The following is a 25,608-nucleotide window of genomic DNA, read 5'->3' on the forward strand; positions in this document are numbered from 1 at the left end:
TTTTATGTTATGATCAAACAGTGACAAACATTTGGTTAGTTGAGAAATAGGATAAACATATGTCAATGATAGATTAACTTTCATTATTGACCACTGTTTCATTGCCAGAACATGAGTCTAGTGCATGCTGATCAAAATGTAGGCCAGAGGTGTTATTCCAGTTCTAATGAAGCTATAGCAAAGCAGATTGCTCCATGCTTAATGGGAATATTCTCTTAAAATGAATAGCTATTGGGCTAATAGAAGAGAAAGTATAGTTTACTCTAGATAATTCTATGGTATTTAGGTTAATACTGAAAATTTATGAATCAAAGCATAAAGATGTATTTGTTCTTTATTCATTCGTTCAGCATACTTATAACCATGATTTAAAAAAAAAAATCACCTTTATTGTTGAAACTAGAGGCCCAGTGCAGGAAATTTGTACACCTGGGTGGGGGAGGATGTCCCTTAGCCCAGCCTGCACCCTCTCCAATCTGGGACCCCTCGGGGGATGTTTGACTGCCTGTTTAGGCCCAATCCCTGTGGAACCGGCAGTCGGACATCCCTCTCACAATCCAGGACTGCTGGCTCCCAACCGCTCACCTGCCTGCCTGCCTGATGACCCTAACTGCTTCTGCCTGCCAGCCTGATCACCCCTAACCACTCCCCTGCCAGCCTGATTGATGCCTAACTGCTCCCCTGCTGGCCTGATTGCTCCCAACTGTCCTCCCCTGCCAGCCCAGTCACCCAACTGCCCTCCCCTGCCATCCTGGTCGCTCCCAACTGCCCTCTCCTGCCGGCCCGGTTGCCCCTAACTGCCCTCCTCTGCCGGCCTGGTTGCCCCTAACTGCTTTCCCCTTTAGGCCCAGTCACCCCCAACTGCCCTCCCCTGCCAGCCCAGTCACCCCTAACTGCCCTCCCCTGCTGGCCTGGTTGCCCCTAACCGTCCTCCCCTGCCGGCCTGGTCGCCCCTAACTGCCCTCCTCTGCCAGCCCGGTCCCCCCCAACTGCCCTCTTCTGCAGGCCCGGTCACCCCCAACTGTCCTCCCCTGCCAGCCCGGTTGCCCCCAACTGCCCTCCCCTTCAGGCTCGGTCACCCCCAACTGCCATCCCCTACCAGCCTGGTCACTTCCAACTGCCCTCCCCTGCTGGCCTGGTTGCCCCTAACTGTCCTTCCCTGCAGGCCCAGTCGCCCCTAACTGCCTTCCCCTGCAGGCCCGATCACCCCCAAATGCCCTCCCCTGCTGGCCTGGTCACCCCTAACTGCCCTCCCCTGCCGGCCATCTTTTGGTGGCCATCTTGTGACCACATGGGAGCGTATGCTATAAAATTATAACAGAAGAATATTTCACTTTCATCCTGTTTGAGTCCTTAGTTCTTAGGTGGGTCTTTTTGTTGACCACAAATTGACCGTATGCCCTCCATCTTCTGTGAGGGCATACGGTCAATTTGCATATCACTTCTTTGTTATATAGGATAATTACAGATGCCTCCCTTACTTTTTCCCCCCCAGTGACCTCTTCCTTCTCCCCACTCCTGTGCCCTCCTCAGGCCTTTTCCCACTATTGTCCCATGGATTATGCATATATGCATATAAGTTCTTTGGTGGATCTCTTTCCACTCTTCCCCTTCTCTCTGAGAGTCCTCAACCTGTTGCATGCCTCCATGTCTCTGGCTCTATTTTGTTCCTCAGTTTATTTTGCTCATTAGATTCCACATATGTGAGATCATGTGATATTTGTCTTTCTCTGACTGTCTTATTTCACTTAGCATAATACTCTCCAGGTGCCTCCAGGCTACCTTAAAGGGTAAGAGATCCTTCTTTTTTATTGCTGCATAGTATTTCATGTTGTAAATGTACCACAGCTTTTTTATCCACTCATCTACTGATGGGCATTTGAGCTGTTTCCAGATCTTAGCTATTGTAAACTGTGCTGCTATGAACATAAATTCTTTCTGATTGATGTTTCAGGCTTCTTAGGATATATTCCTAGAAATGGGATCACTGGGTCAAATGGGAGTTCCATTTTTAATTTTTTGAGGAAACTCCATACTGTTTTCCATAGTGCTTGCACCAGTCTGCATTCCTACAAGCAGTGCACTAGGGTTCCTTTTTTTCCACATCCTTGCAGGCACTTGTCATTTGTTGATTTATTGATGGTAGCCATTTGGCAGGTGTCGTTTTAATTTGCATGTCTCTGATGATTAGTGACGTTGAGTATTTTTATTTGTTTCTTGGTCATATTTCTTAATTGGATTATTTCTCTTCCTTTTGTTGAGTTATATGAGTACTTCATATATTTTGGAAATTAACCCCTTATTAGATGTATCATTGGCAAATATGTTCTCCCATACAGTAGGTTCCCTTTCATTTTGATGCTGGTTTATTTTGCTGTGCAGAAGCTTTTTATTTTGATGTAGTTCCATTTGTATATATTTTTTTCCTTTGTTGTGCTAGTATCAGTGAAAATTATGCTATGTGAAATGTCTGAGATTTTGCTGCCTACATTTTCTTCTAGGATTTTTATAGTTTCACGACTTACATTTAAGTTTTTTATCCAATTTGAGTTTATTCTTGTGTATGGTGTAAGTTGATGGTATAGTTTTTCTTTTTCTTTTTTTTTGGCATGTACCTGTCTAATTTTCCCCACACCATTTATTGAAGAGACAGTCTTGACTCTATTGTATGATCTTGTCTTGCTTCCTTTGTCAAATATTAATTGAGCATAATGGCTTGAGTCGATTTCTGGATTCTCTATTCTGTTCCAATGGTCTATATGCCTGTTCTTGTGCCAGTACCAGCTTGTTATGAGTACAGTGGCTTTGTAGTATAGCTTGATATCCCATGTTGTGATCCCTCCAACTTTTTTCTTCTTTCTTAAGAATGCTGTGACGATTTGAGGTCTTTTTTGGTTCCATATAAATTTTGGGGGTATTTATTCTAGCTCTGTGAAATATGCCATTGGTATTTTAATAGAAATTGCATTGAATCTATAGATTGCTTTGTGTAGCATGTACATTTTAATGATGTCGATTCTTCCAATCCATGAACATGGTATATTCTTCCACTTGTTTATATCTTCTATCTCTTTTTTAAACATTCTATAATTTTCCAAGTACAGGTCTTTTCCCTCCTTGGTTATATTTATTCCTAAGTATCTTATTTTGGTTGTTGTAATGGTAAATGGGATTGTTTGTTTAGTTTCTCTTTCTAAGAGTTCATTATTGGTATATAAAAATGCCAATGATTTTTGGGTGTTAATTTTGTATCATTGCTGAGAGTTTGTATCAAAAATGTGTTGGATTTTGTGAAATGCTTTTTCTGCATCTAGTAATATGATCATGTTATTATTGTCTTTCAATTTGTTTATCTGATGTATCATGTTTATTGATTTGCAAATATTGTACCAGCCTTGCATCTCTGGAACAAATTCTACTTGTTCATGGTGTATGATATTTGTAATATATTGCTGGATCCAATTTGCTAATATTTTGTTGAGAATTTTAGCATCTATGTTCATCAGGGATATTGGCCTGTAGTTCTCTTTCATTCGTCTTATCTGGTTTTGGTATTAGGATAATGCTGGCTTCGTGAAAAGAGCTTGGAAGTGTTCCTTTCTCTTGGATTTTTTGAAATAGTTTGAGAATGATAGGTGCTAGTTCTTTTTTGAATATTTGGTGAACTCCCCTGTGAAGCCTGCCAGGCCAGGGCATTTGTTTGCTGGAAGGTTTTTTGTTTGATATTTTTCCTCACCCAAGGATATATTTGTTCTTTGATTTTTAGAGAGAGTGGAAGGGAGCAGGAGAGTCAGAGTGAGAAAATCTATGTGTGAGACACGTCGATTGGTTGCCTCCCACACATATCCCAATGGGGTCCGGGGATCAAGCCTGCAACTAAGTACCTGCCCCTGCATCTAAGTACCTGGAATCAAACCTGTGACCCTTTGGTCTGCAGGCCGACATTCTATCCCTGAGTCAAACTGACCAGGGCAGGTATTTTTTTTATTTTTTATTACTGCTTCAATTTCATCAGTTGTTATCGGCCTATTCAGGTTTTCTGATTCTTCCTGATTCAGTTTTGGAAGGTTGTATTTTTCTAGGAATTTGTCCATTTCATCCAAGTTTTCCAGCTTATTGGCATATAGCTGTTAATTGTATTTGCTTATAATCCTTTGTATTTCTGTGGTGTCATTTGTTACGCCACCTCTCTCATTTCTGATTTTATTTATTTGGGCCCTTTCTCTTTGTTTCTCGATGAGTCTGGCTAGAAGTTCATCAATACTGTTTATTTTCCCAAAGAACCAGCTCTTGGTTTTATTGACCTTTTGTATTGATTTTTTAGTCTCTATGTCATTTATTTCTGCTCTGATCTCTATTATTTCCTTCCTTCTACTTTTTGTTCTAATTCTTTAAGTTGTAGGGTTAGATAGTTTATTAGAAATTTTTGTTTGTTTGTTTGTTTCTTGAGGTAGGCCTGTGGTGCTATGAACTTCCCTCTCAGGACTGCTTTTGCTGTGTCCCATAGGTTTGGAGATGTTGTATGTTCATTTTCATTTTTTTTCTACAAGTTTTTAATTTCTTCCTTGGTCTCATTGGTTACCCATTCATTGTTTAATAACATGCTATTTAACCTTCGTGTGTTTGAATGTTTGGGGGTGGTTTTATTGTAGTTAATCTCTAGTTTTATGCCATTGTGATCCGAGAAGATGCTTGATATGATTTCATTACTCTAGGTCTTATAGTGACTTAGTTTGTGTCCTAACATGTGGTCTATCTTTGAGATAATCCCATGTGTATTTGAGAAGAATGTATATTCTGCAGCTTTGGGCTGAAATGTTCTGAAAATGTCTATTAAATCCTTTTGATCTATTGTGTCATTTAGGGTCACTGTTTCCTTGTTGATTTTCTGTCAGGAAGATCTCTCTAGTGATATCAGAGGGGTGTTAAAGTCCCCATACTATGACTATATTGCTGTCAATCTCTCCCTTTAAATCCTCCAGAAGATTTTTAAAAATATGTATTTGGGTGCTCCTATATTGGGTGCATATATGTTTACCAGGGTTATGTCCTCTTGTTGTATTGATCCCTTTAGTATTATGTAATGACCTTCTTTGTATCTTGTTATGGCCTTTGCTTTGAAGTCTGTTTTGTCAGATATGAGTATTTCTACCCTGGCTTTTTTTTTTTTTTTCTTCCATTTTTCACTTTCATCCTGTTTGAGTCCTTAGTTCTTAGGTGGGTCTTTTTGTTGACAGCATATATATAGGTCATGTTTTTGTACCCATTCAGCTACCCTATGTCTTTTAATTAGAGCATTTATGTCATTTACATTTAAGGTTATTATTGATAGGTACTTATTTGTTGCCATTTTTATTCTTTATGTCTATGTTCCCCCCTCTCTTTCTATTTCTTCTTCTTACAACAGTCCCTTTAGCATCTCTTGCAGTGCTGGTTTGGTGGTAATGAACCCCTTTACCTTCTTTTTGTCTGTGTATCTTCTAATTTCGCCTTCAATTTTGAATGATAGCCTTGCTGGATAGAGTAGTCTTAGAGTCAGTTCCTTGTTTTTCATTACCTTGAATACTCCATGCCATTCCCTTCTGGTCTGAAGTGTTTCTATAGATAAATCAGCTGACAGCCTAATGGGAGCTCTTTTGTAGGTAAATTCTGTCTCTCTTGCAGGCTATAAGATTCTTTCTTTGTCTTTTTAAAAATATATATTTTATTGATTTTTTTTACAGAGAGGAAGGGAGAGGGATAGAGTTAGAAACATCTATGAGAGAGAAGCATCGATCAGCTGCCTCCTGCACATCCCCTACTGGGGATGTGCCTGCAACCAAGGTATATGCCCTTGACCGGAATCAAACCTGGTATTCTTCAGTCCCTAGGCCGACACTCTATCCACTGAGCCAAACTGGCCAGGGCTCTTTCTTTGTCTTTAACATTTGCCATTTTAATTATGATGTGTCTTGGTGTGGGTCTTTTTGTGTTCATCTTGATTGGGACTCTGTGTTTCCTGGACTTGTGTGACTTTTTTCTTCACCAGGTCAGGTAAGTTTTCAGTCATTATTTCTTCAAACAGGTTCTCTATTCCTTACTCAGCTTCTTCTTTTTCTGGTACCCTAATTTTGCAGATGTTTTTAACTTTCATGTTGTCCCAAAGCTTCCTTAAACTCTACTCGTGCTTTTAATAATTTTTCTAATTGCTGCTCTCATTGGGTGTTTTTTTTCTACTGTTTCTTCTAGTTCACTTATTTGGTCCTCAATTTCTTCTAGTCTACTGTTGTTCCCCTTCCAGGGTATTCTTTATTTCAGCTATGTCATTCTTCATTCCTGATTGATTCTTATTCATTGTTTCAACCTCTTTTTTCATGCTGGTGTAGTTTTCATTAAGTTCCTTAGCACCCTTATAACCATTACTTTGAATTCTTTAGCTGACAGATTGCTTGCCTCCATTTCATTTAGTTACTTTTCTGGCGATTCCTCCTTTTCTTTAACTTGGGGGCTGTGTCTTTGTCTTCCCATTTTATCAGTTGGGGTTGGGGTGTCATGCTTCCAGAGGTGACTAGTTGTGCTGGGTTGCAGTGGTGGGTCCAGTCTTCTGGTGGCACCAGGTTAGGCATACCCTGTCACTGTGGCAGGTTTGTGCGTCTGGAGGCATCAGGTCATGTCTAGTGGGCAGTGTCAGGTGGTAGGGCTGTTTGTCCAAGGGTGCTGGATCAGGCACACTCGGTCCTGGTGCCAGGTCTGTGCATCTGGGGGAGTTGGGTCATGGTGGCAACGCCAGGCACACCACGCCAGGGCAATGGGGCCAGTTGTCCAAGAGCACTGGGTTGGGTGTGCTGGTTCAGGGTGGCAGTTCCCTGTGTCCAGGCAGGCCACGTGTCAAGGTGGTGGAGCAGGCTGGGCACTGGTCTACTGATGTGTGTGTGGTATAGCCGGGTACCCTGCATGCCAATATGGTGGGGCAGGCCCCCTGCACTGCCTGTCAAGGCAGCAAGCCGGTCCTCTGAGGCCCTCAGTTCAGATGCATGGAGTTGCTGTCTGGTTTGTGTGTCTGGGTCATGGTGACATGTGCATCTGGGGGAGTTGGGTCATGGTGTTTGGGGCCCAGCAGTGGGGCTACGCACATCCGTCTGTGGGCTAGGGGCACTGGGACAGGGCTGCTCCCCGCATTCTCCTCCTAGGGAGGACCCTGTAGCTCTTTCAAAATGGTGGGTTCTCTTCTGTCAAGTGGAGGGAATCGGCAGGCCAAGAATCTCCTATGCCAGGAGCTCCGGAACCACCCTGAACTCCCACTCCTACAGACAGATGCTCTCCCACACTCACATGCATGCACACTTTCCCTCGCACACACTCACCCAATCACACTCTCATCTTCACTCCAGTTCTGCCGCTGCCATGTTGGTCCATAACCATGATTTTAAGTTTTGATATCCATCTCAATACCTCAAGTTACTTTAAAAAATGGGACAATACCTATTTCGAAAGGTCATTTAAGTAAGTGATTAATACTTCCAGCATTCTGTCTATTTATTATAATTTCTTGAAGCATTTTCCATCAAATTTTCTTTATATTGGGCACTGGTTTTACTTGTTCCCAAGGATTAAAAACAACTCAAATTTAGGTGGTATAATTAGAAAGGATAATATTGAATCACTGTTGATTCAGTCATTTTGAATACTGGAGATAACAGAGTTCATGTTTTGGGGAAGAATAATAAGAAATTCCAAGTTCATGTTTGGTATGCCTCATATGTAGTGAGCATTGGTCACAGTTTGGTCCTAATGAGGGTGGACTGGGGACCTAATTTACACTTCTTAAGAATACTGGAATACACATAAAATAAGCTATTCACAACGAAATACCAGTTCAATGTAATATCCTCCTGAAATTATTTAATAGGAGTCTAATATTTTAAAAAATAATATTATAATAAAGTATTCTCATGACATTGCTATTTAAGCACAGGGTAAATGCAAATGATCCTAATATTTATGGTTATACTTAATGCAAAATCATAGTTATGTCTTCATGGAGGTTTGAAACCTAGTCACCCTTTTTTAAATTTAAATCATTTTTTATTATTCAATTATAGTTTACATACAATATTATATTACTTTCAAGTGTACACCCCAGTGATTAGGCATTATATAACTTACTAAGTGATCATCTCAATAAATCTAATACCATCTGACACCATACATAGTTATTAAAATATTATTGACTATAATACCTATGCTATACTTTATATCCTTATGACTATTCTATAACAACAAATTTATACTTCTTTTTGTTTCATTTTATCTTTTTGAAGTTTAATTTAATTTTCAACCACCATTTATGGCCCCTATACCCTTTTCCACCTCTAGCCCCTCTTCCTCCCTTCCCCCTTCCCGTATCACCACGCTGTTGTCCATGTGGATGAGTTATTTTTCTTTTCTGCTGAATCCCTCCACCCCCAACTAATTTGTACTTCTGAATCCCTTCACCTTTTCCACCCATCCCCCACATGTGGCCACCTTAAAATGTTCTTTGTATCTATGCGTCTGTTTCTCTTCTGCTTGTTTATTTTGTTTTTTAGATTCATTTGTTGATAGATATGTGCGTACTTATTGCCATTTTATTCATATTTTTAAAACAATACTATTTACTTACTTTGTTGATTTTTAGAGAGAGAGAGAATCATCGATTTTGTTGTTTTACTTATTTTTATTTGTATTGCTTTTTTCAGAGAGAGGAATGTAGAGGGTTAGAAAGATAGATACATCGGTGAGAGAGAAACACCATTGATTGTCTGCCTCCAGCACACCCCCTACTGGGGATTGAGCACAAAACCCAGGCATGTGCCTGACCGGGAATTGAACTGGTGACCTCTTGGTTCCTGGGTCAGTGCTCAACCACTGAGCCACAATAGCTGGGCTGTTGTTCCACTTATTAATGCATTCATTGGTTGCTTCTTGTATGTCCTGTGACAGGAGATTGAATCTGCAACCTTGGTGTATCAGAAGGACACTAACCAACTGAGCTACTCAACTAGGAATTCTTGTTCATATTTTAAAAATATTTCCCCCCTTCTTTTTCTTAAAGAAGATCCTTCAACATAATCCTGGTTTGTTGGTGATGAACTCCTTTAACTTTTTCTTGTCTAGGAAGCTCTTTATATGTCCTTTGATTCTAAATTATAGCTTTGCTGGTTACAATAATCTTGGTTGTAGCGCCTTGCTTTTCAGCACTTTTTATATTTCATGCCAATCCCTTCTGGCATGCAAAGTTTCTGTTGAGAAATCAGTTGACAGTCTTATGGGACCTCCCTTGTAGGTAACTAACTGCTTTTCTCTTGCTGCTTTTAAAATTCTCTATTTGTTTTTGACCTTTGGCATTTTAATTATGATGTGTATCTTGGTGTGGACATCTTTGGGTTCATTTTGTTTGGGACTCTGTGCTTTCTGGACTTGTATGTTTCTTTCCTTCACCAAGTTAGGGAAATTTTCTGTCATTATTTTTTCAAATAAGTTTTCAATTTCTTGCTCTCTCTTTTCTTCTGGCACCCCCATGATGTATATGTTGGTACATTTGAAGTTGTCCCAGAAGCTCCTTACACTATCTTCATTTTTTTTCTTTTTTTGGTTATTATTTTCTTTTTGCTCTTCTGATGGGGTGTTTGTGCTTCCTTACATGCCAAATCGCTGATTTCTCAGCTTTATATACTCTACTGTTGATTCCTGGAAAATTATTCTTAATTTCAATTAGTGTATCCTTCATTTCTGACTGGTTGTTTTTTATGGTTTCCCTGTCCTTTTTTATGCCTTTGAGTTATATCTAAGTTCAACCATTCTTTCCCTAAGTTCCTTGAGCATCCTTATAACCATTGTTTTGAACTCTGCATCTAGTAGATTCCTTATCAGCATTTTATTTAGTTACTAGAGGCCCAATGCACGAAATTCGTGCAAGAGTAGGCCTTCCTTCCCCTGGGTGCTGGCACCGGCTTCCCTCTGGCACCCAGGACCTGAGCTTCCTTCTGGCCGCCAGCAGGCACCCGGGATCCAGGCTTCCCTCGCAGCCCTGGCTTCATCTGGAAGATTGTCCGGAAGGATGTCCTGTCTAATTAGCATATTATGCTCTTATTATTATAGATTTTTGTGGAGTTTTGTTCTTTCATTTGGAATATGTTTCTTCATCTCCTCATTTGGCAGCCTCCCTGTGTTTGTTTCTGTGTATCAGGTAGAGCTGCTGTGTCTCCTGGGCTTGGTAAATGGGCCTAATGTAGTAGGTGTTCTGTAGGGTCCAGTGGCACAGCCTCCCCGATCACCAAGTTGGGCACTCCAGGTGCACTCCCCTTTTGGGCTGTGAACACCCTCCTGTGGTAGTTGAGCCTTGATTGCTGTTGGCATGGCAATGGGAGGGATTTACCTCCTGGCCAACTGGCTGCAAGCACTGGCTGCTACCTTGTGGAGGATCAGCTGTGCAAGGGCACACCCTATAGAGCAGGACTTTGGTGCCTGTTGAGTCCCTTCCTTGAGTGTGTCGCTTGTGGAGGTGGTTGCATGGTGCTTCAACATGGTCTGAAGCATGTGCAGGCTCTGAGGCCTCCCAGGAGGTGCAGGCCAGGGTCAGTTGACACCTATTTTCTGCCTGCAGCTACCTGGCATGAGCTGTAAAGTGACCTGCATATGGCTGCCACTTGTGCTTAGCTTGGAGTTGCCCAGGAGAGGGCAAGCTGTGAACCAAGTCTGGCTGATGCTAGTGCTAAGCTGGGGCCACTTAGTGAGAGTATAGAGCATGCCAACGCCAGATGCTGCTTATATGAGAGATTTTAGGAAAGTCTGAAGCCTGAGACAAGACAAGCCATTTTTATAGAAAAGGCACTGGAACCATCTTGGCTGGCCCTGGAAGTTGGGTGGGGTGTGGCCTGAGGGAATCACCAGGATGTGACAAACAGTGTCAGCCAGGTTGATGGAGACTCAGATATAGTGCCCACCTGCCAGCTCTGTGGGGGGTAGGTCTCATCAAAGGAACAATGGTCCCTGCCAGCACTTCTGTCTGGGAGAAATCTGCCTCCTACCCCCTGAGCTCTTGCCCTGATGCCAGACAATTCAGTTCCTCCCCACATGTCTCTGATGCCCTTTGCACTGCTTACCCAGTGCTGGAGCTCAGAGAGAGTGACCCTGAGTAAGTTCATGTGCGGGCCCTTTAAGATGAACCGCCTAGGTCTAGGACTTTAGCTACTTCTGTCTCACTGAGCCTCAATCCCTGCTGGTTTTCACAGCCAGAAGTTGTGGGGACTTTTTTCCTGGCACTGGAACGTTGGCTGAGGCACCTGGTGTGGGGCTGGGACTCTTCACTTTTCAGGCGGGACCTCTGCAGCTGAAACATCCCTCCAGATTTTTTTTTTTAAATATATTTTTTTTAATTGATTTTTTACAGAGAGGAAGAGAGAGGGATAGAGAGTTAGAAACATCGATGAGAGAGAAACATCGATCAGCTGCCTCTTGCACACCCCCTACTGGGGATGTGCCTGCAACCAAGGTACATGCCCTTGACCGGAATCGAACCTGGGACCCTTGAGTCCGCAGGCCGACGCTCTATCCACTGAGCCAAACCGGTTTCGGCAGTCCCTCCAGATTTTTATCCTCCACTTGTGGGTGTGGGACTATCTCTTTCTGCGTCTCCACCTCTCCTACCAGGGTTGATGTGGCTTCTTTATGTCCTACTTGTATCACTTCCATTCAGCCAGATTTTAGGTGGTTGTGAATGATAGTTCTGTTGTTTAGTTATAATTTTGATATGATTGTGAGAGAAGATGAGTACCACCTTACCTACTCCACCATCTTGATCAGAAGTCTGATTCTGGCTCCCCCAGTTATACCCTTAATTCATGATTCAAATATAGAAATGTATCACAAATTGTCTCAATACCATACTCCCTCAGACTTACTAGCCTAACCTGCATATGACTCCTTTCTGTTACTTGAGCATGCCAATCCTTTTCCTGCCTCAGTAAATTGAGTTTTCATGTTTCCTCTGCCTAGAATGCTTTTTCCTGCATCTCTCCTTCATGTGTGACTCCTCTCAGCTCCAACTTCACCTCCTGAGGGAAGCCTCCCACATGTGTATTCAGATCACTCTTTGTATTCATTTGTGCCACTTAACACAATTGGGGTTATCTAGACTATTGGCTGGCTTAATAATGAACTCATTTTCTCAGTAGATTGTAAGTTCTATGAATAGCTTATTCAGCATTGTGTCATCATTACACAGCACTATGCCTGCCCTAGTAAATATTTTATTTGTGGATGAATGAATGAATGAATGAAGAATAAAATACAGATCAGGCAACCTTTCAAAATTCCCACTATCTTTATGGAAGAAGGGACTCAAGTTGGAGGAGGAAATAACTTCACTTGTTTCAAGTAATAGAAAAAAATTGTAAAAGTTAAAAATGCATGCACATGAGGTTTTGCAATACATGGCATGCATTAAGAGTTATATTTAAACTTGGGCACTGAGGGCTGTAGTTAGAACTAGAACTCTACTCTGGTTAACTTAATCGAGGGAGTTATATTTGAAATATGGAGTATCTCATAACACATAAGGCAAGAAGGCTTATGGGTTTCCCAGGGACTTGGAACTAGGAGCTGAAAGCTTTGTGGGTCCAGGCCGCTTCTCCATATATCTGCTTCAGTGCTAATTTTCTCTGCTTCTCAACCAGGTGAAAAGTAGGTGATTATTCTGGAGCTCCTAATTTTACTTTTATTTTTAAGAGATAAGCCTCATTTCCAAATTTCCAGCAAAGAGAATCTGATTGGCCAGATGGAATCTGATTCCATCAACTGTGGCCTAGAGGACGGGGTTGAAACGAACAAATAGGAATGCCTAAGCATATTTTAGAGGGTGTGGGAACAGTTGGGGTAATTTGTGTTCACTAGCAAACACATGTATGTGCACTAGCCTGGAGAGAGGAAAAGGTAATTAGTTTTAAAAGTAGATTATAGCCCGGCCAGTGTTGCTCAGTGGTTGAGCATCAACCCATGAAACAAGAGGTTCCCAGCTCGATTCCTGGTCAGGGCACATGCCCGGGTTGCCTGCTCAGTCTCCTGTAAGGGGCCTGCAGGAGGCAACTGAACACTCTCTCTCTCATCGATGTTTCTATCTCTCTATTCCTCTCCTTTCCTCTCTCTAAAATCAATAAAAACCTATTTTTTTTATAAAAAAAAGTAGATTATAAAACTTCCTGTGGCATAGGACCCTATTTTAATAAAAGTGGATTTATAGGTATGTATTTACACTTAAAAGTCTGGAAATAATAGATACTAAAATGCTCACAGTGGCTATCTCTGTATGGTAATATTATTTTTTATTTATACCTTTAGTTTTAATGTTATGTGTTTGTGAAATCTGCTTTTACTTTTTCAACCTTTTAGTATAGAAAAGTTCAAACACTTACAGAGTACCATTATCCAGCTTATTAAACTATGGTCAATCTTATTTCATCTATTAATTTCATTTTCTTTTACTGTCTAAATATTTTACAATAAAATTTTATCTTATAATTAAAAAATAAAAACAAACTTTTATCTTTGTAGGTAATGTTTGGAATATCTAGCTAAAATTTTGAAGAAAAAATAAAATAAAATTTATAATTTATATTTGTGCCAAAATAAGTCACAGATGCATTAGAGATTCAAACATGTTTTTAAAAAGAAACAATGAGTAGTAGAGAAAATATAAGCAAACTTATTTGGAATCCAAAGTTAGTAGGCTAAATAAAATGCAACAACATTAACTACTATACTATATATAGAAATCATAATATACAACTTAAACGTGAAAAACCAGAAGAAAAGTTTTCATTTTGTTAGAATATAATGCAATAAGCAAAAGACAAATATATTTAAAGGATAAATGGACAAAAGATATATGAACAGGCAAGTCCCCCAAAAAGAAATGGCCAATATATATAAGAAAAAAGTACTCTGACTAGTAATTGAAGACACACAAATAAAATAACAGATTATTTTTCTCCTAAGAAATTAATAGAGAAGATATGGGGAGGCAATGACTCTCATAAACTCTTGGAAATGTAAATTGGAAAAACCTTTCTTGAGAACAGTTGACAATCCATACAAAATCCTTAGAACTTGGAATGCCTTTGACCTAAAAATTACACTTACAGAAATACATCATGGCTATGCATAAAGATGTAGCTAAAAATGTATTTATCATGGTACTGTTTATAATAGTGAAAAGTAAAACACAATCAACATGCCCCCAATAAATTTTAAGATTTTGGTCTATCTGTGCAATGGCATGTTATGCAGGTTTTAAAATTATGTGGAATAATACTTAATGACATATAAAAATATATTTGACATATTAAGTAAAAATGAAATAGATTGAAAACAAATGTTAACTTTATTTGGGTGTGTTGAGATTATGGCTGCTATTTTTGTTTGTTTGTTTGTTTGTTTTTTTGTTGTTTTTTTTTAAATTTCTTTATTGATTAAGGTGTCACATATTTGTCCTCATGCCCCCATTCCCATCCCACACCCCTCCCCATGGATGCCCCAACCCCCTGTTGAACTTAACCATTGGTTAGGCTCATATGCATGCACACAAGACCTTTGGTTGATCTCTCCCCCCTCCCCCCACCCTCCCCTATCCTCCCTCTGAGGCCCGATAGTCCGATCGATGCCTCCTTGTTTCTGGTTCTGTTCTTGTTCATCAGTCTATGTTGTTCATCATTTCCCCTAGATGAGCGAAATCATGTGTCACTAGAGATATACTTATAAGAATTGAATGTGCGACGAGCAATAATAGTTATGCTGACAGGCAAGTGAATCAGTCTGTAGTGAGTTTCTTTCTGGACCAACAGTTCTTTTGAGACCCAATATCAATGTCCACCAGTTCCTATGAGTACATGTCGGACCCTCAGCTCTGGATGGTGGACAAATGGTGGTAATGCAGGTCCGACTCCCTCTGGTTTGGTCTCGGCCGGACCCAGGGGCACGGCTTCACCCGGATCCAGGGGCCCACGGCCTCACCCGGACCCGGGACCCAGCCTCACTCGGATCCAGGGGCACACGGCCTCGCCCAGACCCAGGATTCAGCTTCCCCCGGACCCAGGGGCACGTGGCCTCACCCGGACCCAGGGGCGCGTGGCCTCTCCCAGACCCAGGGGCCCACGGCCTCACCCGGACCCGGGACCCAGGCTCACCCGGATCCAGGGGCCCACGGCCTCACCTGGACCCGGGATTCAGCTTCACCTGGACCCAGGGGCGCATGGCCTCACCCGGACCCAGGGGCGCGTGGCCTCTCCCGGGCCTGGGACCCAGCCTCACCCGGATCCAGGGGCACACGGCCTCGCCCGGACCCGGGATCTAGCTTCCCCCGGACCCAGGGGCACATGGCCTCACCCGGACCCAGGGGCGCGTAGCCTCTCCCAGACCCAGGGTCGCGTGGCCTCACCCGGATCCAGGGGCCCACGGCCTCACCCGGACCCGGGACCCAGGCTCACCCGGATCCAGGGGCCCACGGCCTCACCCGGACCCGGGGCCAGGCTCACCCGGATCCAGGGGCCCACGGCCTCGCCCGGACCCGGGATCTAGCTTCCCCCAGACCCAGGGGCACGTGGCCTCTCCCAGACCCAGGGTCGTGTGGCCTCACCCGGATCCAGGGGCCCACGGCCTCGTCCAGACCCAGGATTCAGCTTCACCTGGACCCAGGGGCGCATGGCCTCGCCCGGACCCAGGGGCGCATGGCCTCACCCGGACCCGGGACCCAGCCTCACCCTGACCCAGTTCCCAGCCTCACCCGGACCCAGGGGCGCGCGGCTTCACCCGGATCCGGGACCCAGTGGGGTTTCGTCTTCTTGATCCCAATTCCTGTTGGTCAATTCCCTCTCAGCAATTCCTTCGGCCATTTTCTCAGAGCTCCAGGGCAGCCACCGCAGAACTCGTTGGGCAGCGGGCTTGGCGAAGCTCCGGTGTGCCCGGTGCGCGGCGGCGGGCTGGTCCGGGGTGGCTGCGTCGGCCCTTGGGTCTGCAGCGGTGGCCGGTCGCCGAGCGTGCGCACCTGGCCGCTTCCGGGGCGTTGAGATTCTTGAAGGACTCGGAGGTCAGCAAGCGCGGGGTCTCCCACCCCATGTCTCCCAGGGGCTCGTCTGTTTGTGCTCGGCAGCAAGTGGAGCCTTCCCCTCAGCCGGAGACCGCTGGGGGAACTGCGCCGAGCACGTTCCAGGCCACCATTGTGTCGCCTGAGCCGTAGTTTTTAAAGTGTGGTCTTTGGGTCACCGGCATCAGCTTCATCCCGCGTACCCCTCTCTTTTATTCTAGTTGTAGAGCATCTGCTCAGTCAGCCCTCCGGTGGTTCTGGATGGTGTCTGCTCTGCTCTCCCGTCGTAGTCTCAAAATTGTTGTGGTAGGCAGCAATCAGGCTTCTGCCCTATGTCTCCATCTTGGTCCTTGTTTGTATAGTTAAGTCTTGATTGTTGTTGGTGTCACTGGGAGGAATTGTCCTCCAGGCCACTTGGCTGTGTGGACCCTCTGTGTCTATAAAGGAAGAGTTGCTGTGCGGGAGACACGTTTATGTGCCGGGTCTTGGTGCAGCAAAGCTTTGGCGCTCACTGCGTCTGCCTCTTGAATGTGTCCCTTATGCAAGTGGTTGAAATCTGGTGTCATCTCACACCGACCACTAGATGCCCTCGTTTCTGGGTCTCCAATGGAGTGTAGGTCAGCTACTGCCTGAGGCCCCTCAGCAGGAATTACAGCATCCCTTATATTCGTGACCTGTTTCGGTGTCTTCCCCTTTTGGCTGCCTCCCTATCGCTCAGCTTCCCCAATCTCCCTAGGTGGTCGCTCTTGATACCCCCCTTTGTGGGCTGAGTGCAAAGTCTTGGTGTTGTTAAGCCTTGATTGCTGTTGGTACACTGGGAGGATGTGACCTCCAGTCCAATTGGCTGTGAGGATCAGCTGTGTCTATGCCGGGAGACAGCCCCATTCAACTAGACTTGCAAAATTGTAAAAGCCTCTGTGTTCAGCTTGGATGGGGCGGAGTTACAGGGCGGAGCCTACCGCCTTGGCTTCCCGTCAGCCCCGCCCTATGAGGTTCCTGTGTCTCAGTGTCCCTCTGTACTCCCAGCAAACACCTCTGAGAGAAAAGCGCCCTGGAGTTTCGCGCGCTGCCAAACAGTCTAGTCTCTCCCCCAATGAATCTGGATTCCCAGATTCTCGCCCGGAACTGGGTTTCCGTGTAGTCGGAACTGGGGCTCACCGCAGTCTGGCGCTTTTGTCTCCTTCCCACCAGGGCGACTCAGCGGCACAGTCAACAGCCCATCCTCCGCGCACAATCCCGTGCGCGCCTCCGGTGCTCTGCTCTTTGCCGCCTCTCTGCACCTCTGCCCCACAGCCCAGCTTTCCCCAGCATGAGCCTGGCTTCCCCGGGTCTCTCCCAGAACCGGGGTTCAGTGCAGTTGGAACTGGGGTTCAGCACGGTCAGGAGCTTTTGTCTCCCTCCCGCTAGGGCAATCCAGCGGCACAGGCAACAGTCCCTCCTCTGTGCACATTCCCGTGCGCGGCTCCGGCGCAACTCCTCTGTGTCTCCGCCCCACAGCCCAGACTCCCCCAGCATGAGCCCGGCTTCCCAGGGTTTTGCCCGGAACTGGGGTTCAGTGCAGTCGGAGCTGAAGTTCAGCACAATCTGGCGCTTTTATCTCCTTCCCGCCAGAGAACGCTAGCCAGGCCGTCAGCCGCCCCTTCCTCTCCGGCTCCGTCCTCCCCGCACGCGCGCGGGCTCGTGTCTCTGCCCGTGTCTCCATACCTCAGACTTTTACGGCTTCTCTGATTTTCCTTGTGGTTTTCTCTTTCCTTCTAGTTGTGGGCATTTCAGTCAGTATGGCTGCTATTTTTTTATTTACTTAGCTTGTCTATTTTGTCAAGATAAGAGAGCTATTTTAAAAATAGTAATTGGTTTAAAACAGCAACTTGGAAAATATATGCTTCAATTCTTCTTTTTTTGCTTTAGTTTTTTCTAACGATGCAACATTATACAGATATACTGACTTGTTTTAAAATTCTCTGACAAAAAAACACGCTGTTAAATAATAAAAGCTAAGGAAGTAGGTGGGGGCATGTGAATTAGATGTTGACCTGAAGTAAGTGGTAAACTAAAAAGACAGCTGTTATTATTGAAAACTTAGTGCAAAGAGACCTCTTTTTGTTTTATTATTGTTTTAAAGTTGAATGTATTAATACAGTATATGCTTATTTGGCAATAATGTTTGTGCTACTATGGTTTTAAGAATTAGAATTATTACCGAGGGAATTAAAAATAGGTACAACTGTACCTAAATTCTTTTTTTTTGTTCTGGAAAAATTAGCTATATAAGAAAACTAAGGTACTGAAAATCAATGAGAGATGTTGATTATGGCAGACATGTGTTCATTTCTATGTCCTTATTAAAAAAATCTTTGTAGATATCAAAATGAAAATTTGCTGCTCTGAAAAGCAGTTGGTTATAATAAATTGTGACTGTTTAGGAGACCAAGAAATTATAGAAAAAAATTTTATTAAAATTATCTCTAGCATCCTTATCTTATTGCCTTAAAACATTCATGTTTTATCTCTTATACCCAAATTCCTTAGTGTGATAAGAGTTGTATTTAACTGATTAAATCAGGTCAATCTGTTTAATCTGAGTTTGATCCTAGATTATTTCCTTTTTGATAACTTTTTGTTTTTATTTGTTTGTTTAAGATTATATTTGGGAATTTAAATATCTTTTCGTTCAGCGCAATTACATCCTAGAAAACCTAGAACTGCATACAACACCTTGGTCATCCTGTGAGTGCCTGTTTGATGATGATATAAGGGTTATTACATTTAAAACAAAATTTCAAAAATGCATGTCCTCTTTTGTGAAGATGTCAGATTTAGCAACACACCTGGAGGAAAAGTGTTCAGGTAAGATCTTTACATACATAAGATATTGCTAATTTTAATGCAAGCAAAGTATCTACCATTTTTTGGGGGGGAAATATAGTTAAATATAAGAGTGAAATATAGGCCTTTATAAATATCTGAACCAGATATTGGCATCTTAGCTTTTTGCCTATAATCTTTGAGGTTAATTTGTAACTGTTAGGGATCACTTAAAATTTTCTGTGTATAGTTACTAAGCAGGGGACAAATTCATCATTTAATTCAACCTGCTTTTTAACACTAGAGATTAGTTTGAATTTTCTATGATTTGATATACTGTACATGGAATCATACAGTATATACATTGTTTTATTTGGCATCTTTAACTTAGCCAATTATTTTGAAATGTATTTGTGCTGTTGTGAAAATCTCAATAAAGTAGTAATAGAGGGATCATTCCGCAACATAATAGAGGCCATTTATGACAAACCTACAGCCAACATAATACTCAATGGACAAAAACTAAAACCATTTTCCTTAAGAACAGGAACAAGACAAGAATGTCCACTTTTACCACTCTCATTCAACATAGTACTGGAAGTCCTAGCCACAGTAATCAGACAAGAAGAAGAAATAAAAGGCATCTAAATTGTAAAGGAGAAAGTAAAACTGTCATTATTCACAGATGACATGATATTGTACATATAATTAAAATTTAAAATAGACTCCACCAGGAAACTACTAGACTTAACAAATGAATTCGGCAATGTAGCAGGATACAATATCAACACCTAGAAATTGATGACATTTTCATACACCAATAATGAACTCTCAGAAAGAGAAACTTAAAAAGCAATCCCATTTACCATTGCAACAACAAAAAAAAGATGCTTAGGAATAAAATTAACCAAGGAGGTAAAAGACCAGTACTTGGAAAACTATAGGACATTGAAAAAAGAAATAGAGGAAGATACAAACAAATGGAAGCATATACCATGTTCATGGATTGGAAGAATAAACATCATTGAAATGTCTGTACTACCAAAGCAATCTACAGATTCAATGCAATCCATATTAAAATACTAATGGCATACTTCATAGAGCTAGAACAAATACTCCAAAAATTTATATGGAACCATAAAAGACCCTGAAATAGCTGCAGCAATCTTGAGAAAGAAGAATGAAATTGGAGGAATCACAATACCTGATATCAAGCTATACTACAAAGCCATTATAACTAAAACAGCCTGTTACTGGCACAAGAACAGGCATATATACCAATGGATCAGAACAGAGATCCCAGAAATTGACCCACACCATTATGGTCAATTAATATTTGACAGAGGAGGCAAGAACATACAATGGTGTAAAGGCAGCCTCTTCAACAAATGGTGCTGGGAAAACTGGACAGACACATGTGGAAAAAAAAAAAAGAAACTAGATTACCAACTTACATCGTACATAAGAATGGATAAGAGATTTAAATGTAATGTATGAAACCATAAAAATCTTAGAAGAAAACATAGGCAGTAAAATCTCAGACATCTTTAATAGCAATATGTTTGCAGATACATCTAGGGCAAAGGAAACTAAGGAGAAAATAAACAAATGGGACTATATCAAAATAAAAAGCTTCTGCACAGCAAAAGAAACCACCGTCAAATTGAAACCGGAACACACTGAATGGGAGAACATATTTGCCAATAATACATCTGACAAGGGGTTAATGTCCAAAATATATGAAGTATTCATACAACTCAACAAAAGGAAGACAAACAATCCAATTAAAAAATGGGCAGAAGACCTGAATAGACATCTCTCCAAAGAGGACAAATGGCAAGAGGCACATGAAAAATGCTCAAAGTTGCTAATCATCAGAGAAATGCAAAATAAAACCAAATTATATGTTACCTCACACCTGTTAGAATGGCTATCATAAAAAAAATCAACAAACAACAAGTGCTGGTGAGGATGTAGAGAAAAGGGAACACTAGTTCACTGCTGGTGGGAATGCAGACTGGTGCAGCCACTGTGGAAAACAGCATGGTGTTTCATCAAAAAATTAAAAATGGAACTTGACCTAGCAATCCCACTTCTGGGAATATATCCTAAAAACCCAAAACACCAATCAGAAGGAATATATGCAACCCTATGTTACAATAGCTAAGATTTGGGAAAAGCCCAAGTGCCCATCAGTAGATGAATGTATAAAAAAGCTGTGGAACATTTATACCATGGAATACTAGGAAGCTATAAAAAAGAGGGCTCTCTTACCCTTTGGGATGCATGGATGGACCTGGAAAATATTATACTAAGTGAAATAAGCTAAACTGAGAAAGACACATATCACATGATCTCACTTATTTGTGGAATCTAATGAGCAAAATGAATTGGCCAACAAAATAAGACCCAAAGCAAGGCGGCATGGAACAGACTCACATACATTGATGTTGGGTTGGCGTGTGAGAAGAGATAAACCAAAGAAGTTATATACTTATAGGCATAGCCTATGGACATGGGCAATAGGGTATTGAAGACCTGGTAGGGTGGGAAGAGGCTGGGAGGAAGGGAGAAGGGGAGGAAATGGAAGATATCTGTAATACTATCAACAATAAAAAATATATTTAAAAATGAAAAAAAAATAAAAAAAATAAAAAATCAACAAAATAAGTGGTCACAGCTCTGATGATTAATGGTACCAAGTATATAGATAACCTCACCAGTTTGGGGGACGAGGCTGGCAATTGGGAGTATTCTTACAAACCTCGGAGCTGTGCTTGATACTGGAAAGCCAGGCAAAAACTTGGCACTATTACAATCAGCCCCTGGTAGGTTGTGTTCGGAGGCCTTTTAGCCGTTTTCATTCTCTTTATGTTCAAGTATGAGGGCTGCATTTATAGTTTATATCATTGTTTATGTGTTTTTAAGACAGAAATGGAGAGAGCACATGGAAGTACAAGCAAGTTTTTCCTAACCTATTTCATAGTTAAATGAAAAGAAGGAGCCCTGACCCGTGTGGCTCAGTGGATAGAGCGTCGGCCTGTGGATGCAAGGGTCCTGGGTTCGATTCCGGTCAAGGGCATGTACGTTGGTTGCGGGCACATCCCCAGTAGGGGGTGTGCAGGAGGCAGCTGATCGATGTTTCTCTCTCATCGATGTTTCTAACTCTCTATCCCTCTCTCTTCCTCTCTGTAAAAAATCAATAAAATATACTTAAAAAAAAAAAGAAAAGAAAAGAAGGAGAAAGGGAGATTAACTTGAAAGGATTTTCTAAGACAGGTTGCTCTTCTTAACAAAGCATAACAAAAGCCAGAGAAGGATCCCGTTGTGCCTGCCTGCTTGTAAAGACAGGAGATGCTCACTCATCACCACATCCTGCCCCCAGCAGAGGACCAGTACCCAGCAGCTCCAATCCCCTGAAAGCAGAGTCCACATTTGTAATGAACTTTAAATTTTTAAAAAAGGTGTGTAAACTTACAAAATGTTAGGAGTTTGTTAACATTCTTCTAAAATTTTTTTGTTAATTGATTTGAAAGGGAGGGAGGGAGGGAGGGAGGGAGGGAGGGAGGGAGGGAGGGAGGGAGGGAGGGGGGAAGAGAGAGAGAGAGACTTGTTGTTCCCCTTATTTTTGCATTCATTGGTTATTCTTGTATGTGCCCTGACAGGATAGCTAAAGCCACAAGCTTGGCGTATTGGGCCGAGACCATACCAACTGAACTACCTAGCCAGGACACTTCTAAAATTATTAAATTATTTCATTAAATAGTTTCTTAGTGATTCAACACGTGTGTGGAAATCTGTCATATAGAGTCTATGTGCTATAGTTTATTAGATATGTTGATCACTACACACTCTTGGAATTCATGCAAGAATATATGACATTTTTGGAAGAGATGGTAAAATAATCATTAGGAACTAAAAGACTAAAGCAAACTGAAAGACTTAGGAATAGGAAAGTAATCATTAATGGGACTCTCAAAGAGTTAACCAGCCTGGCTGGTGTGGCTCACTGTTTGAGTACTGAACTATAAACCAGGAGGTCACAGTTTGATTCCAGGTCAGGGCACATGCCTGCATTGTGGGCTCAATCCCCAGTGTGGGATGTGCAGGAGGCAGCTGATCAATTATTAGTTTTCATCATTGATGTTTCTATCTCTCTTCCTCTCCCTTCCTCTCTTTAAAGTAGTGGTTCTCAACCTTTCTAATGCCACGACCCTTTAATACAGTTCCTCATGTTGTGATGACCCCCAAACCATAAAATGATTTTCGTTGCTACTTCATAACTGTAATTTTGCTACTGTTATGAATCGTAATGTAAATATCTGTGTTTTCCGATGGTAGGCTCTACAGCAGCGGTTCTCAACCTGTGGAACAGACTCACATACATTGTAATTTTGCTACTGTTATGAATTGTAATGTAAATATCTGTGTTTTCCGATGGTAGGCTCTACAGCAGCGGTTCTCAACCTGTGGGTCGCGACCCACAGGTTGAGAACTGCTAACAGGGTCGCCTAAGACCATCGGAAAACACAGATATTTACATTACGATTCATAACAGTAGCAAAATTACAGTTATGAAGTAGCAACGAAAATCATTTTATGGTTGGGGGTCACCACAACATGAGGAACTGTATTAAAGGGTCGCTGCATTAGAAAGGTTGAGAACCACTGCTTTAAAGATATGAAGAAAAAAATTCTTTTAAAAACCATTTTTTAATCAAGAAAACTTTTTTAAATAAAAACTTTCCTTTTTTAAGACTTGGAAGAGAATAGAATAGTAGAATGATGAGTTCATAGCATGTACTACCTGATAAAAGGATGAAGAACAAATGCTTTAAAAAGGATTTAAATAGAATATGGAGAGGAAGGGAGAAGAATGCTCATATAAACTCATAGACTTCACTAGTATATAATAAGGCAAAGATAAGTGAGATAAAAGAATGTCTGGCAGATAATAGATACTCGGGCTTCTTTTTGTTTTTTTTGGGGGGTTTTTAGATTTTTTTTAAACAGGTGAATGCATGAGCCAGTGAGTAGTGAACAAGCATGCTTGAGGTTCCTGGTTAGTCACACAGTTAGAAATGAGGACTCTCAGTGCTCATGTGGATAAATAACCAACTCCCAGAGTGTGGGTGATGGATGATGCGCAGGAAATCAAAAAAGAAAGTTAAAAAGAGGATAAGCTAACGATGTATTATTTTTGGATAAAATATAGAATAGAAGAATAACTTACCTCCTATTTGTCTTTTGATGATGATCAATTAAAAAGACAGATAGAGGGCAGGGAGAGAAGGTATGGTAGCTAGTTTGAAGGGATTTCTTCTAAGAGAGATTAAACTTATTTTGCATGATTCCAGAAGTCAGGGAGAAAGAAAACATCCACCTCTTCAGCCAAATTAGCCAAATAAACCTTCACTCTAAGTTGCAGGCAGAGCTCCCCTTACATTCTAGGGTCAATACTGAAGTCATACAGGAACAAGATGAGGTTGTCCGCTTTCACCACTCTTACTCAACATATTACTAGAAGTCTTAGCCACAGCGATCAGACAAAAACAACAACAACAAAAAACAAAACAATAACAACAACAACAAAAAAACAAGCATCCAAACTGGAAAGGAGGTTGTAAAACTGTCATTATTTGCAGATGACATGATATTGTATATAGAAAACCCTAAAGACTCCACCAAAAAACTACTAGATTTAATAAATTATTTTGGGAATGTAGTAGGATACAAAATAAACACTCAGAAATTATTGGCATTTTTATATACCAATAATGAACTCTCAAAAAGAGAAACTAAAAAAAAAAAAAAAAAGAGAGAAACTAAACAAACAATCCCATTTACCATTGTAACAACAACAACAAAATTAAGATACTAGGAATAAACCTAACCAAGGAGGTAAAAGATCTGTACTTGGAAAACTATAGAATGTTTAAAAAAGAGCTAGAAGAAGATATAATAAGTAGAAGAATATACCATGTTATGGATTGCTAGTGTTGTATCATAAATCAGCGAGTTAGATATGAGATGCCTTAATGAGCCAATTAATTAGGAGTCTTTTATTGCGCGCGGGTTCAGAGCAGAATATCTGTCAAATTCTGAACCAACAACATGGAGGAAGCTTTCTCTATTTATATGCTTCCAGTTCTTTGTCTCCCAAATGTGGTTTTTCTGGACCTTCTGCTGACTTTACAAAGAGCTTTGTGTAAGTTATTTTTGCAGATAGTTTGTGACCTTGGATACATAATGAACAAACACTTGCATGAGAATGTGGGAATTATTATCACTATCAGCATTAGCCTGTTACATCAGATGGCTAGCTTGCAAGGTCAGACAGCTAAGTTTTTATCTTTTTCTATTATTCAAACTAAAACAGTTATTTTATAGAATAAGGGACTATCTAAAAATAACAGAGTTGACCTACAGAATAAGAGACTGTCTAAGAATAACAGAGTAGTTCAAACAGCAGTTTCAAACAACAGTTTTCCAAAGGAGGGATTACTGTGCTTCACTAGAATCAACATCATTAAAATGTCCAAAGCAATCTATAGATTCAATGCAATTCCTATTAAAATACCAATTGCATATTTCACAGATCCAGAACAAACACTCCAAAAATGTATATGGGAAAAAAAAAAAACACAAAAAAACAAACAAAACAAAAATGTATATGGAACCGAAAAAGACCTCAAATAGCCACAGCA

At 41.5% G+C, this 25,608-nt stretch overlaps 1 protein-coding gene across 16 annotated transcripts in view; it reads left to right on the top strand.

Annotated features, from left to right (window-relative positions):
• Positions 1–25,608, top strand: part of SHLD2 (shieldin complex subunit 2) — a 134,057-nt gene that overhangs the window by 89,954 nt on the left and 18,495 nt on the right. For all 16 annotated transcript variants that reach the window (XM_079793097.1, XM_079793104.1, XM_079793102.1 and 13 more), the window contains one exon: positions 18,737–18,943. In XM_079793097.1, coding sequence (XP_079649223.1) covers positions 18,737–18,943 — 207 coding nt within the window. The remainder of the gene's footprint in view (positions 1–18,736; positions 18,944–25,608) is intronic.

The sequence above is a fragment of the Cnephaeus nilssonii genome (assembly GCF_951640355.1).
Source record: "Cnephaeus nilssonii genome assembly, chromosome: 16".
Lineage (NCBI taxonomy): Eukaryota > Metazoa > Chordata > Mammalia > Chiroptera > Vespertilionidae > Cnephaeus > Cnephaeus nilssonii.